This window comes from Canis aureus, chromosome 13 (genome assembly GCF_053574225.1).
Source record: "Canis aureus isolate CA01 chromosome 13, VMU_Caureus_v.1.0, whole genome shotgun sequence".
NCBI lineage: Eukaryota > Metazoa > Chordata > Mammalia > Carnivora > Canidae > Canis > Canis aureus.
The window spans coordinates 25,077,813-25,092,194 of record NC_135623.1 but is presented as its reverse complement, the minus strand read 5'-3'; the positions used below and the strand labels follow the sequence as shown (position 1 = coordinate 25,092,194).

Here is a 14,382-nt window from a genome sequence, read left to right as displayed (position 1 = left end):
GCGGGCCGGAAGTGCCCCCAGCGGGCCCCGGGGCGGCGGGGGCACGGAGGGTCACCCTGTGGCTGCGCGGGAACCCGTTCGCATTCCAAAATAAATAAATAAATAAATACTGTTTTTAGTGCTGCCGTGACGCGTGGGTCTCCTCCCTCCCACGGTGGGGGGGCCGCCGCCGACCGCACCGGGCCCCGCTCCCGACCGCCCGGCCGGACCGCACAAAGCACGTCGGCTCGGCCCGCCCCGGCTTCCGCGTCCCCGCGGCCCGACCCAAGATGGCCGCCCCCGCTCGGGGCCAGGCCGCGCGGCCCGCAGCGCCCCCAGCGGTGGCGGGCGGGGGCGCAGCTGGCGGGGGCCCGCACGTCCGCGAGCCGAGCAGCAGGGCCCGCGGCCGCCAGATCTTATTTCCACTCAGGCACATCCGTGGTTGCCTACGTACCCCTCTAGGCCCTGCAGGACCTCCCCGCCTCCGGGGACTTCCGGGATGGCGCTCACACTACCTTGCTGGGGGGCGGGGCCGGCCCTGCCATTGGCAGGCGGCCCGGAGGTGGGCGGGGCCTGCGGCGTACGGACTGCCAGCAAGCTAGGTTGAGGCGAGGGCTGGCCATGCTCCGCCGGAAGGCGCCTTGTTCTCCGACGCGGTGAGGGGAAGCGCTGGCTGGCAGGGACGCTGCAGGACTGGCTCAGGTAGGGCTCCTGCTCGCGCCGGCTCGTCAGCGCTGCGCCGGGGGCCCCTGCGCGGCCGCGGCGCCCGGGGCGGGCCCCTGGGAGCCCCCGGCCCGCCCGCGCCGCGCTCCCCGCTCCCCGCGCCGCCGGGGCGTGAGGGGTCAGGCGCAGGGGGCTGCTCCGGGCCGCCCCCTTCTCTTTGTGAGGGGCCGGGGGGCGCCGGGGCCTGTCAGCGCGTCCCGGGCGTGGTGCGCGCTGGCGGCGGCGACGAGACCCCCCGGCTCCCGGGTCACCGCGCTTTGGACCCAGAAGTGGGAGGTCAGGGTGGTTGTGGTGGCTTTTTTTTTTTTTTTTTCGTTTCTTTCTTTTTCTTTTTTTTTTTTTTCTCTCTCTCTCTCTTGTTTGTTGGTTTTGTTCCGACGATGGAGGTGGGTCGGAAAGCTCGGGGCGGGCCGGCGCCTTCGTTGCCGGTTACCGGGTGCGAGCACCGCGGGGGTGCGTGTGGAGAGGCGGCGGCGACAGGGCCGCTCAGGCCTCGCGTCTCCGTTGACAGGTCCGCAGAGCCCGCGGGGCCCGGCCTGGCGTTATGTAAACTCTTCCCGGGCCGGAGACCCCTCCCCCTGCCTCGGAGCGGATGCCGGCCCTTCGTTTACCTGTGTCTAGTGTCACAGAGAATTTTCCAGCCATTGCAGCCTCAGCAGCAGCAGCAGCAGCAGCAGCAGCAGCAGCAGCTCTTGCCTTTAAGCAGCGGTCGCGAAGGGAGGAAGGTCTTCCGAGGAGTGCAAGGCAGGTGCATGCATGTCCAGCGGGTCGGCCGTTTCTCCCAGCGACTGAGCGTAGGGAGCTAGGAGTCGGAGACCTGGAGCTCCATGAGGCGTCCTGGCGCAGGGCTCCAGACCCCAGCGCGGCCAGGCTCTCCTGCATCCTCCCCTCACAACCGGCATCCACACACGATCGCTCTCCTCTGTTGCTCCGGGCCTGTCAGCTCAGGTAGGGATTCCCTGGCCTGTCCGGTTCGGGACCCTCGAGACGCCGGAGGGCTCTGTCAGTTAATGAGCTACCGTCTTCTGCCCGGGAATTTCGTTGGTAGGGCTCACCAAACAGGCTTCCAAGAAAATCGTGGTGTTTTGGACTCATCCCACCTCCTTTAAAACGGGTTCCTAAAGAAAACATTATTCTGTATAAGGAGACCAAGAGGGGCAAGGCATGAGGAAGGCCGCGGGCCAAAGAGAGGGTAGGCGTGTGCGGTGCATCAGGCCCCGGGGAAGGTGTAACACCGGAGCAGGGATTCGATGGAATAGCATGTGGGTACTTGCACAACTCACACCTCCCGCAGGTGTGGTCCGACCTGTGCATCTGGCCTTTTGATTTTGTCCGTTCCCAAATTGACAGAATCCACTTATTTAGACGTGGATAGAAAAGGCTAGAAATGGAATGCAATTTGAGTTGCTGTGAATCGCCAGGAAACGTAGATGTATTTTCTGGGATAGCCTCTGCAGCGCCAGCAGATGACTGGGTGGGGAAATCTCGGTCACCACCATTGCAGGGGTTTGGTTAGAAGAGGAAAGAGCTTTGACACTTAATATGAGGGGTCTGACAGGTAGGATAGTTGCCCCGTAGTCAAGGTAGGATGGTGAGGCGAGTCAGTCTTTAAAAGAGACTGTTGTACCCATCTCTTTTGACGAGGGGGAGTTTTTTTTGTTTTGTTTTGTTTTGTTTTAAGCTAAACTACCACTTAAGATTACTGTGTGGGTGCGGAGAACTACACTTGTTTACTGAAAGAATGAGATTTGATATTATCATCTGTGGAAGGACCGTAACGTTTGTAGAACACAGAGATGATCGTTAATGCTTCCAAGATACTGTTTGTCCACCGCCCTGCAAGAGTCCAGCTGTCTTCTGAGCCTGCATTGACCTGATACCTGGAGGATAAACAACTCAGATATTTTCTGGCCCCGCATCCTTAACCCTAAGGGTCACTCCACTTCTGAACCTGCATTTGGGCAAGTCCCGGATCTGCAGGTCTTTGCATGACCTGCCTTGCACGACTGTGACGGACCTAGTATTTACTGTTTTACCATTAGCAGTCGATTCAATAATATAGCATCATTTCTCATTTTTCTTGGCTTAACTTTATATATATTTTTTTCAATTAATTTTTTATTCTTTTTCCTCACAAAGTTGGTGGTCTTCCTTTCATCCTCCTGTTACAATTTTGTGCCCTTTTTGTTTTTAATTCACTACTATTGGGGCTTTTTTTTGCTTCTAATTGAAGCTTCTTCTTTTTTTCTTTTCTTTTTTTTTAAGATTTTATTTATTTACTCATGAGAGACACAGAGAATGAGGCAGAGATACAGGCAGAGGGAGAAGCAGCCTCCGTGCAGGGAGCCCAAAGTGGGACTTGATCTGGGGAGTCCAGGATCACCCCCTGAGCCAAAGGCAGATGCTCAACCTGCTGAGCCACCCAGGCATCCCTGTTGAGGCTTTTTTTTTTTTTTTTTTTAATTTTTTATTTATTTATGATAGTCACAGAGAGAGAGAGGCAGAGACACAGGCAGAGGGAGAAGCAGGCTCCATGCACCGGGAGCCCGACGTGGGATTTGATCCCGGGTCTCCAGGATCACGCCCCGGGCCAAAGGCAGGTGCTAAACCACTGCGCCACCCAGGGATCCCCTGTTGAGGCTTTTTTTTTTTTTTTTTTTAAGATTTTATTTTTTTATTCATGATAGTCACAGAGAGAGAGAGAGAGGCAGAGACATAGGCAGAGGGAGAAGCAGGCTCCATGCACCAGGAGCCCGACATGGGATTCGATCCCGGGTCTCCAGGATCGCGCCCTGGGCCAAAGGCAGGCGCTAAACTGCTGCGCTACCCAGGGATCCCCTGTTGAGGCTTTTTAAGAGATGCAAAGAGACCCTAATTTTAATGATATGTTCTTTTGGTATCTGGTACTCAAGTGACAATTGTATTTTTATGTAACAAAGCTGGTGCATCAACCATTTACTTTTGCCTGAAGGTTTATTTCATCATTTATTACGTTCTAAATTTTATCCTGGATGACCTTTCCCTACCTTAAGTTCTGTTTTGTTTTGTGTGTACAACTGTACAATCAAGTTGTAATTAAGCTTTTTTGTGTGTGTTTTCTCACTCTATTTCACATAGCCTTTAAGATTTTCATTGTATTCGTGTGGCAAAATAAGTCTGTCTCTTTGTAGTTACTGGATGTTTTCAATTTAAACTACAAAGTGTGTTAGTCTCTGAGATTTCTCATGAAGCTGTTCTGTAGGTAACATTTCTCTTGCCCTTTTTATTATCCATTGCTTTCTATCCTTCACTAGACTCTCGGTTGTTTGTCACATGAAGCAAAATGGTCAACTTTAAAATTTTTTTTTAGACTGATAATTCAGTACCTTTTATTCAGTTTCTTTTCGACTAATTTTATTTTATTTTATTTTATTTATTTATTTATTTTTAAAGATTTATTTATTCATGAGAGACAGAGAGAGAGAGAGGCAGACACATAGGCAGAGGGAGAAGCAGGCTCTATGCAGGGAACCCGATGCGGGACTTGATCCCGGACCCCAGGATCACACCCTGAGCCCAAGGCAAACGCTCAACCACTGAGCCACCCAGGTGTCCCTCGACTAATTTTAAAATATCTTAATTCTTCAGAATGCAGCGGGAGACTTTTAAAAATAAAGCAATTCATTTCTACTCACCAATGTATGTCATTACGATATAATAATAATAAAAAAAAGTCCAGCAGGCATAAACAGAAAGACTGGCATAGATAATTACTTTATGTTGGTCTTCAGCAGGGACGGATATATTGGAATACATTCCAAGCAGTAGAGTGGTGTAGAGAATCTAGACGATCTAACCCCTACAAATTCAGACTAAGTATATTCTCATTAGTTTGTTTGATAGGAGTTTCCAGAACATCAGACTCACTCATAATCTTTTTTTTTTTTTTAAAGATTTTATTTATTCATGAGAGACAGAGAGAGAGAGAGGCAGAGACACAGGCAGAGGGAGAAGCAGGCTCCCTATAGGGAGCCCAGTGTGGAGACTCCAGGACCCCAGGATCATGCCCTAGGCCAAAGACAGACGCTCAACTGCTGAGCCACCCAGGTGTCCCAAAAACAACCCCAAATTTTAAAGATTACTTATGCTTATGCATAATTATTAGGAAAAGATCGGCTTTATCATTGAAAGAATAGAACATCCCTGGGGCACCTTGGTTTCAGCACAGGTCATGATCGTGGGTAGTGAGATTGAGCCCAGAGTCAGACTCTGTGCTCAGCAGGGAGTTTGCTTGAGGATTCTCTCCTTCTACCCCTTTCCCCACTGGCTTAGGTGCACTCTCTCTCTGAAATTAATTAATTAAAAAAAACAAACAAAGAATGAGACATCCCTGAATTATCCCCTCCGTACATTTCCAGAGAAATTTATTGTGTATGCCTTCATTTCATTTGGTATCTTAGTGTTTATTTCATTGTTAAAAAGTAATTAAATGACATACTACTGAAATTACTAGGTGATAATAGGACTGTGTTTTTTTTCTCTCCTGTATGTCAGCAACTTAAATGTAATAGTTATAATCCTTTTGGTAATGTCCCAATATTATCTAGTAATTTGTAATTCTGTAATAACACCTTTTTGTTTTGAGAGTCTGTAATTCTCCTAAAATTATGTCAGTATCTTTCTGAGAAAGGATATGTATTAACTGAATTCTTAATTTCATCCAAGAGGAAGGACATTCAGGAGCTGTAAAATTTTATAGGTTTCTCAGATTGTCTCTCATGGTCATTATAGAAACCTTTGGAATATCCTGTTTTCATTTTTTTTCCACTGCCTACCTACTTTGGGAATACACTATGTCCTTAGGAACTATTCCTTTGGGACATATTCAGAGGTACATTGTCCCATTAGTAACATGGGAATTTCATTTTGGTTGGTTCTAGAAGAAACCAGTGATTTCAGTAATTTAGCTGCCTATTTAGAGCCCATATCATAACAATTTCTTAATAGAATACAGTTTTCATTTTCTATTACAGAAATCAGATACACAGCAAATATCGACCTAAGTAAACTGAAAGAGAAGATTTTTTTGGATTTTTAAACAAGGGCTACCATGTTTCATGAGTGTGGACCTTTCACTCAGTGTTTTTTTCTTCATTGCTTCCAGTCAGTAGTTATTCTTTTTTTTTTTTTTTTTTTCCGCCTTGTCTGGGGAGTGGAGAACATTAGTCAGCTCTTTGTTTATTTACACATCAGTTCTCCTATAAAATGTAATGCTTTTGCCTGTTTTTCAGGTATGCCTCCTGTGGAAGGGAGGGTACCTTCTTCATGAGGCTCTAAATGTGTATAGGTAATGGTCACTTCTATCTACAGATCTGGAATTCATGGTTGTCAAAAGTCTGGGCAGTTGGATCTGGACGTGTGAACTCTCAAGGGGCAGGCTAGTCAGTTGGAGACCTATATGTTCCCACAGCAGGCATCGTGAAGTAAATGGAGTACTATGAGATAGACACTGGCTTCATTCCTACAAACCCAAAAAAAAAAATGATTAATTGAATTACCTGGATGTTGCCTTAGACACCAGGGCTGGTTGAAGTCTGTTCCATGGTTTTAAGGTTAAAGGGCTGTACTGCTTTCTCAGAGTCTTTTCATCTTGCCCAGCAGTCCTGCTATTCTAATTGTGAAACTTTTACATCTATTTCAGTATCCCACCATTCTGCTTAGTAGACCCAGTACAGCCAAGTCTCTAAGGAGTGATTTTGCTTTGAGAGAAACCTTTTTTTTTTTTTTTAAGATTTTATTTATTTATTCATGGGAGACACGGAGAGAGAGAAAGGCAGAGACACAGGCAAAGGGAGAAGCAGGCTCCATGCAGGGAGTCTCATATGGGACTCGATCCCGAGACTCCCAAGATCCTGGGCTGAAGGCTGAAGGCAGCGCTAAAGCGCCAAGCCACCCGGGCTGCCCCATACACTTTTTTTTTTTTAACATAAATGTTGCAATGAAACAATACCTCGTAAATAATTAAGTCTTTATGTTTTTCTTTTAGGCTGAACAAATGTATGCATACCTGGCCCACTTAAAATGTGTTGTGGCAGGGGAGCATAAGGAGGACATGAGGACTTTGTTACTGAAATTTGTATATATATATTGTTACTTATGCCTGATGCCCACAAGTGGCATCATACAAGGTGCATGTAGTGATCCAGTTAGATATTCCTCAGCTGGAACCCAAAATAATATTTTTACCTTGGTGACCATGTGCCAGCAAAGAATTTTTCTAGCTAACTTGGCCTGAGGGCAGTGATCCTTAAAGATTAGGCTCTTATTTTATGTCTTCATACTTAGGCCAAAACTCTAGAGTTTTACTGGAAAAAAGTCTACAATGAGGCTGACTTGAAAATGAATCCAGGCCCTATTTTTGGGTCATATAGGTATAGGTCATCTGTTTTTTTTTTTTTTTTTTTTAAGATTTTATTTATTTATTCATGAGAGAGAGAGAGAGAGAGAGAGAGAGAGAGAGGCAGAGACAGAGGCAGAGCGAGAAGCAGGCTCCATGCAGGGAGCCTGACATGGGACTCGATCCCAGGACCCTGGGATCAGGCCCTGGGCTGAAGGTGACACTAAACCACTGAGCCACCCAAGGATCCCCATCTGTTTGTTTCTTGCCACAGCTTTAAATTGACCGCCACTGAGGTTTTTTTGTGGTTCTAAGCCTAAAAGAGATAACTAAAATTTCATTACTTTCAAAAGTAATTAGTCACACTATAGAAAATAGTCTTTTATGTATATTGCAGATAGCCCAGGTTCTAAAAAGTGAAAATCCTTATGATTTTATAATGCCTTTTAAGAATGTTTCTAGTAGGAAACATGCCTCTGCCCGTTTACTATCTCTGCAGTCTGAGAGAAGCCCTTGCTGTTGCTCAGAAACCTCCCCATTACCTCTCCACAGCCTCACTCCCACACACCTTTGGCCGGATGTCGAAAATACGCTCCTCCAAGAAAAGTACATTAAATGCCCATTACCACCTGATAAGCAAAGGGAATTTGTAGTGAAATCATACACAGTTTTTGCCTTTGTGGAACATACATTCTAAGGGTGGGGGGACATCAAACAGTTAAGTATATAAGCAGTTATTTAATCTCTACTACAAAAATGAAGTTACGGGTTTTACAGGGGAATTTATAATAGTGTAGTAAGGTGATTAAGAGTGTGACTTCTGGGGGCGCCTGGGTGGCTCAGATGGTTAAACATCTGCCTTCGACTCAGGTCAGAATCCGAGGGATCAAGCCCCAAATTAGGCTCCCTGCTCAACAGGAGTCTGCTTCTCCCTCTCCTCCTGCTGTTCCCCCTGCTTGTGCACGCTCTCTCTGTCAAATAAATAAGTGAAATCTTAAAAAAAAAAAAAAAAAAAGTGACTTCTGAAGCCACACTGCTTACATTTGAATCTGGCACCACTTTTCTCTAGCTGTGGGATATTTGGCAAATAACTTAATCTCTAGGTGCCTCAGTTTCCTTATCTGTAAAAAAAAATAATTATTTCAGGCTTAATAGAACTAAATATGTTACTGCATTTTCATTGTTTAGAAGAGTGCTTAGCATGTAACGTATACTCAGGAAATTTGGCTGGTTTTTTTTTTTTTTTTTTTTTTTTTGTCTGCAACATCAGGGAATGCTTTTCTTTGAAATTATGATGTGGCAAGATATGAAAGTTAAATAGGCAAAATGGAGGGGAACCAGTTACAAGGCACTTGAAATACTTCAGGACAGTGAAGATGGTAAATTGATCCAGAATAGCAGTAGAAACAGAAGTGGATGCATTTTTTCAAAATATTTTATTTATTCATGAGAGACACAGACAGAGGGAGAAGCAGGCTCCCTGCAGGGAGCCCAATGCAGGACTCAGTCCTAGAACCCTGGGATCATCACCTGAGCCGAAGGCAGAGGCTCAACTGCAGAGCCCCCCCCCCGCCTCCGCCCAGGCGTCTCAGCAGTGGATGCTTCTGAGAGATATTTAGAAGGTAAAGGTAGGATTTTAAGATAATGGATATGGGTTGAGAGGAAGAGGTTTTCTAGTCTCTGCAGCTGTGACTGAATAGGAGATGCTGGAGAATGATTACCCTCCTTGTGTGCGTGGTGGTGATGAAGGAGACCAGAAAGACTACCAAGGAATCAGCCTCCATGAGGTAATAAGTCCGTTGTACAGAGGGGTGCCCAGGTGGCTCAGTCAGTTAAGCATCAGACTCTTGATTCCACTGCAGGTCATGGTCTCAAGGTCATGAGATCAAGCCCTGAGCCTGAGCCCTGAGTCAGGCTCTGTGCTCAGTGCTGAGTCCCCTTGAGATTCTCACTCTTCTTCTCTCTTGGCTCCTCCCCCAACTTGCAAGAAAACGTTTGTTCTCTTTCTCTTCTCAAATAAATACATCTTCTTTTTTCTTTTTCTTTTTTTTTTAATAAGCCTGTTATAGGGAGAGTTGGACAAGTGGGTCAGCCACGGAGACTAGAGACACTCACTACCAAGAAAAGCCATTGAGTAAGCAAATAGAGGTAAAGGTCTGGAGTTCAGGGCTGACTTCTTGCTGTGAGATATAAATATGTAGATAATTTGTTGAAAGAAATAGTAATAGTTGAGGCCATGTATGTAAATTAGACATTCTTGAAAAAAAGTGTAGAATGTGAATTAAAGAGGGCCTAGGATCAAACCTTCGTGAACTTCAACAATTAAAGGCTGGTAGGTAGAGGAGAAGGGGGTAGCAAAGCAGAAGTGGCCAGAGATGGAGAAGGAAAACCAGAAAAGTCATCCTGATGTCCTGAAAGCAGTCCAAAAAAAGTGAGTGGGAGTGGTTTTTCTAAAATCTTTGTGACCCTTCTTTGGGTCTCTTATCACTCAAGGTTGCATACTAGGGACCTAGAACATCTAAGTCATATAGTAGGTTTAGGCTGACTGAACCCAGTTAGTTGAACATAATGTTCAAACTTCAGAATCTAAAGTGTAGTTATTCTTGTTTGCCTTAGATTTAATATAGAGGAAGAGAGCCTGAGTGCACACTCAAGTACATAGATATTAGCCTGCTGAAATTAACAAATTATTTTAGAGGCCATTAATCTGAGTGGTGATCCCTTCTCAAGCTGACTAGCATCTTGTAGGTAGATGGAGACACTGGCGAAACCAAATTGTTTTCCCAACAATCTATCCAGCAACATTTGTTGCGTATCTCCTAGGACATAGTGTTTATATGCCAAATACTGTGTTGTTTCATTAATCTTCATTAATGGCCCTGTAACTTGATTCCCCTTTGTAGAGAAGAATGCACTAGACTCAGAAAGGTTAATTTACTTGGTGGGACAGAAATTTGAACCCCCTCTGACTTCAAAGTTCAGTATACCTTCATGTACAAGTATAACTAAAATATAAAGTAAAAGATACTTCCCCTAAAAGAGTACTTAACAAAATGCCATGAAAGCTCAAAAGAAACTACTTTGGGCTTGACGATGAAGTAGAGATTAGGGGCGCCTGGGTGGCTCAGTGGTTGAGCCTTTGGCTCAGGGCGTGATCCCCGGGTCCGGGGTTAGGTCCTGCCTGCATCCGGCCCCCTGCAGGGAACCTGCCTCTCCCTCTGCCTGTGTCTCTGTCCCTCTCTCTGTGTCTCTCATGAATAAATAAATAAAAATCTTAAAAAAAAAAAAAGTAGAGATTAGAAAGCTTTCAATTACTACATCCAGTGGACATTTTAAATTATATTATACTATAATATATATTAGTATATATATAATATATATTATACTGTTAGACACTTTTGCTTTTCAATATAATCAGTCAGTCTTTCCCCCTGCAGTTCTCTCCTCTGTGACATTGCACTGCTTGCTTCTCTAGCTTTTCCTTCTCTACCTACTTATGTAGGTAGGTTTTGGGTTTTTTTGACTTGTTAAAGTTTTTTAGTTAGCTAGCATACAGTGTAATATTAGTCTCAAGTGTACAATATAGTGATTCAACACTTCTATACGATACCTGGTGCTTATCGCTGCAAGTATACTTCTTAATCCCCATCATCTATTTTACACCCTCTGCTTCCCCCCCCCCACCCTCCCCACCCCCGCCTTTAGATAGGCTCCATGCCCAACTTGGGGCTTGAACTCACAACCCCGAGATCAAGAGTTGCTTGCTCTACCAACTGAGCCAGCCTGGTGCCCCTCTTATTCTGATTCTTCAATCCTTTTTGTTTGTTTGTTTTATCAAAGTAATCTCTACTCCCAATGTGGGGCTTGAACTCATGACCCCGAGATCAAGAATTGCTTGCTCTGGGGTGCCTGGGGTGGTTCACTCAGTTAAGCATCAGACTCTTGATTTCCGTTCAGGTCATGATCTCAGGGTCTTGAGATTGAGCCCCACCTCAGGCCCTGCGCTGGGTGTGGGGCCTGCTTGATTCTTTCTCTCCATCCACCCCTCAAAGAGCTGCACACTCTCCCAACTGAATCAGCCAGGTACCCCTGATTCTTAAATCCTGATGTTCTCCTGAGTTCCTCCTTAACTTTCTCACTCTACATCAGAAAACTCAACACTTGGGTTTCCAGCTAAGTGTTTTGTTTAGCCTGCAGAGTGTTCAAAAAAAATTTTTTTTAATTAGTTGTCTACATTTAAAACCTAGATTTACATAAAACTCTATTTCTGGCATTTGAAAAATCTGAAGTTCTTGCTCAACCTTGGATGTGCATTTCCATATGGCAACACTAAACTAGAGCTGACTAGCAGCTACTCTCTTTGGAATGGTCATGGATTCTTCAATCCTTCACAGACCCCAACATTTTCAGTTGACTCCCCAACAGTATTGGTGCAGCTTTTTGTATACTTGATCTGTTCTGTGAACTCCCAGGGTAATCTCTGTTGTTAAAACTGAGAATTCTATATGTATCATCAAGCCAATTTTTAGATTAATACATCCAGTCAACTATCAAATATCACTACTTAACTTGCTTTGGGCAACTCAGACCCAGCATAGCTGAACTCATCTTTCTCTCTAAACTCTGGGTTTCAGGCATTTTTATCCCCTAAGTGTTACTTTGCTGTGTCCCTTCCTTTGTTTTTTTTTTTTTTTGTTTTTTTTTTTTAAGATTTTATCCATTTATTCATGAGAGACAGAGAGAGGCAGGCAGAGACATAGGCAGAGGGAGAAGCAGATTCCATGCAGGGAGCCTGATGTGGGACTCGATCTGGGGACCATGGGATCGCTGCCTGAACTGAAGGCAGATGCTCAACCGCTGAGCCACCCAGGTGTCCCTGTCCCTTCCTTATCATTACCTTTTGACCCACATTGCCATGATTCAGGCACTAATCACCTTGTTAGGGTTCTTGGTTACAAACAACAGAAATCATCTTTTGGCTAACTTAAGCAGAAAGGGGATTTATTGGAAAGATACTGTGGCTCACAAAATCAATACAAATGCTAGACAATCTGGTATAGAAAATGATCTGAAACAAAGAGAGTTTAGAGACAGAGAACATGTCCCAGGTCATACTACTGAGTAGTCTACTTAGGATGCTGTAGTAGAACTCTAATGTCTGCCACTGCTGAGTATTGTTGGTTGGTTCTGGGTGTTTGCATTACCTGTGCAAAGTCACATTTCTTTGAAGGACTGTCCACTTTAACTACTTTAGATCATGTGTGTACTCTGTCTTTGCCAGGAAGAGGAGGTGGAACTGCTCCCTCCAGGCCGTGCTCTTGATTTCCCATCTCCTACATCTCCATCTCCTATAGTGGGAGGTGAGATCCAGCCTTCCATTGAGATTTCTCCCTTAAGCTGTTTCCCCACTATAGGAAAGGGGCTATGGTTCCTGAGCAAAAAAAAAAAAAAAAACCAATCAAATTTCTACTATATAGCTCTTTTCTGGATTACCACAGTAGCCTCCTATCTGCTTCTATGTCCTCTGACCCTTCATTTCCCAGAAGTATTCTCCACTCAATAGCCAGACTTAGCTAACCAAAACACAGTTCTAATCATGTCATTCTATGTTTCAGTGGCTCCTAATCCACCTATCAGAAAATGCTTTAGCATGGTACTCAAGGCCTTCCTTGAACAACCTGGCCCTTCACTTATCCTTCCAATCTTATCTAATTTCTTCTTGTGATTTACACTTTGGCAAGACTCAACAGCAGAGTTCCTTAGAGTTTCCTCTTCGTGTCTCATGCTTCTTGCCATTGCTGTGCTTTGACTTTCTTCTTATTCCTGCTGCCTGAAGACTCCTTTCTTGTAGGCCACTTTACCTTCCTTAGTTAACTCCTCTCATCTTTTAAAAAGTGACTTCCTTTATAACCTTTTCCTTCTAAGTAAGTCCCTTTTATCTGTATTCCTGTAATAGCCCCCTGCCTATTACATCACACTTACCACCTTGTATTATAATTGTTTACAATTGTTATTATTTTCATAGTCCGTATTTTCCAAACTCATCATATATATATATATATATATATATATATATGGTAGAGATTATGTCTTATTCACTTTTGGTTCTTGAATATTTCCACATTAGTTAGTGTATTATATGCTCAGCAAAATGAAGAGGCAGTTGATGTTGATCTTAGTAGATAAGATTTTCATGAGGCAAAGAAATGAAGTAAGGATGGAGTGTAATTTGAAGACAGTAGCATTAGCTAGGCTATGAGAAAAATATATGACAATAGGAAGTTGGGGTGGTTTTTCTTTGTTTTTTGGCTAGCATAGAAGTGTGTATGTAGAAGGATAATGGTAAATAAGTCTGGAAAGGCAAGGTGTAGTCTTAAGATTTGTATCTTAAGTAACAGGGAACTTTTGAAAGTTTTTAAGGAGGAAACTGATTTGACCTCACTGTGTTTTAGGAAGTTAATCTGGTAGCAAATGGATTTGTAGGGGAAGGAATCAGTTTTGGGGTTTGTTTTTTTTCACAAGCAACTGCATAAATAAAGAGGTGGCAGCAGAAATAACAGAGTCAGAAATACAAATCCTAACTTTCTTTTTAATTTCATAGTTGAATTATTCATCTCTTTAAGCCTCGGTTTTTTCTCATCTGTACAAGAGGGTTGACTTGATATAATTGTCAAAGTCCTTGCCAACTCCAGGATCTGTCTGTGACATCTCGGGATAGTCCATGGGATTTGGCAAATGATTGGATGGTGGATTCAGGAGGAGGTTTTGGAGATGCCTTTGAATTTTTGAGTCTGAGTGAATGGGAATTTAAAGGAGTGGTATTGGTGTTCCTAACAATAGTGATAATGCTAGCTAGAATCTTAAGAAATAGGAAAGCTAAGGCCAAGTTGACCTTCCTCAGTTGTGTCCTAGAGTATAGAAAACAGGGTTTCAGTGTTGAAGCTAGTTACATTTCAGGGGAAACTAGTGGTAAGCAGCTGATTTTAGCAGTCGTTTACTTTGATGGATTTAAGATTGGGTACCATCATTTGGGGGTTGACTGGTTTCATTGGGAATTAGAGTGGTCTCAAGTGGCACTGCAAGGTGGATACTGGCTAATATGTCAGACAAGCTGAGTTTCAAGAGAAGTGATGTGATGAGGGTCAGAGATCAGGTTTACCGGTGAGGAGTGGATGTGTGTTTTGGAGGGGAGGGGTCTGGGAATTGCCAGAGGGCACCTGGAATTACTTTCTAGAAAGTGATACTGCTGCCCAGAGGTTGGAATATTGAGACTACAAACCAGCATTATGGTTGTGGCAGAAAGT

General features: G+C 44.3%; 1 protein-coding gene across 8 annotated transcripts in view; it reads left to right on the top strand.

The window, feature by feature from the left end:
• Nucleotides 1-561: 561 nt before the first annotated feature.
• CHD8 (chromodomain helicase DNA binding protein 8) overlaps nucleotides 562-14,382 on the top strand; it is a 61,080-nt gene continuing 47,259 nt past the window's right edge. For 5 of the 8 annotated variants that reach the window (XM_077845528.1, XM_077845527.1, XM_077845526.1 and 2 more), the window contains exon 1: nucleotides 562-681. Coding sequence is in view for 1 of the 8 variants with exons in the window: in XM_077845530.1 (XP_077701656.1) it covers nucleotides 1,530-1,650 (121 nt within the window). In the remaining 7 variants the exon portion in view is untranslated. Of the gene's footprint in view, nucleotides 682-1,213; nucleotides 1,651-14,382 lie in introns of those variants that run through there. The other 3 variants (XM_077845530.1, XM_077845532.1, XM_077845525.1) reach the window with 3 other exon arrangements.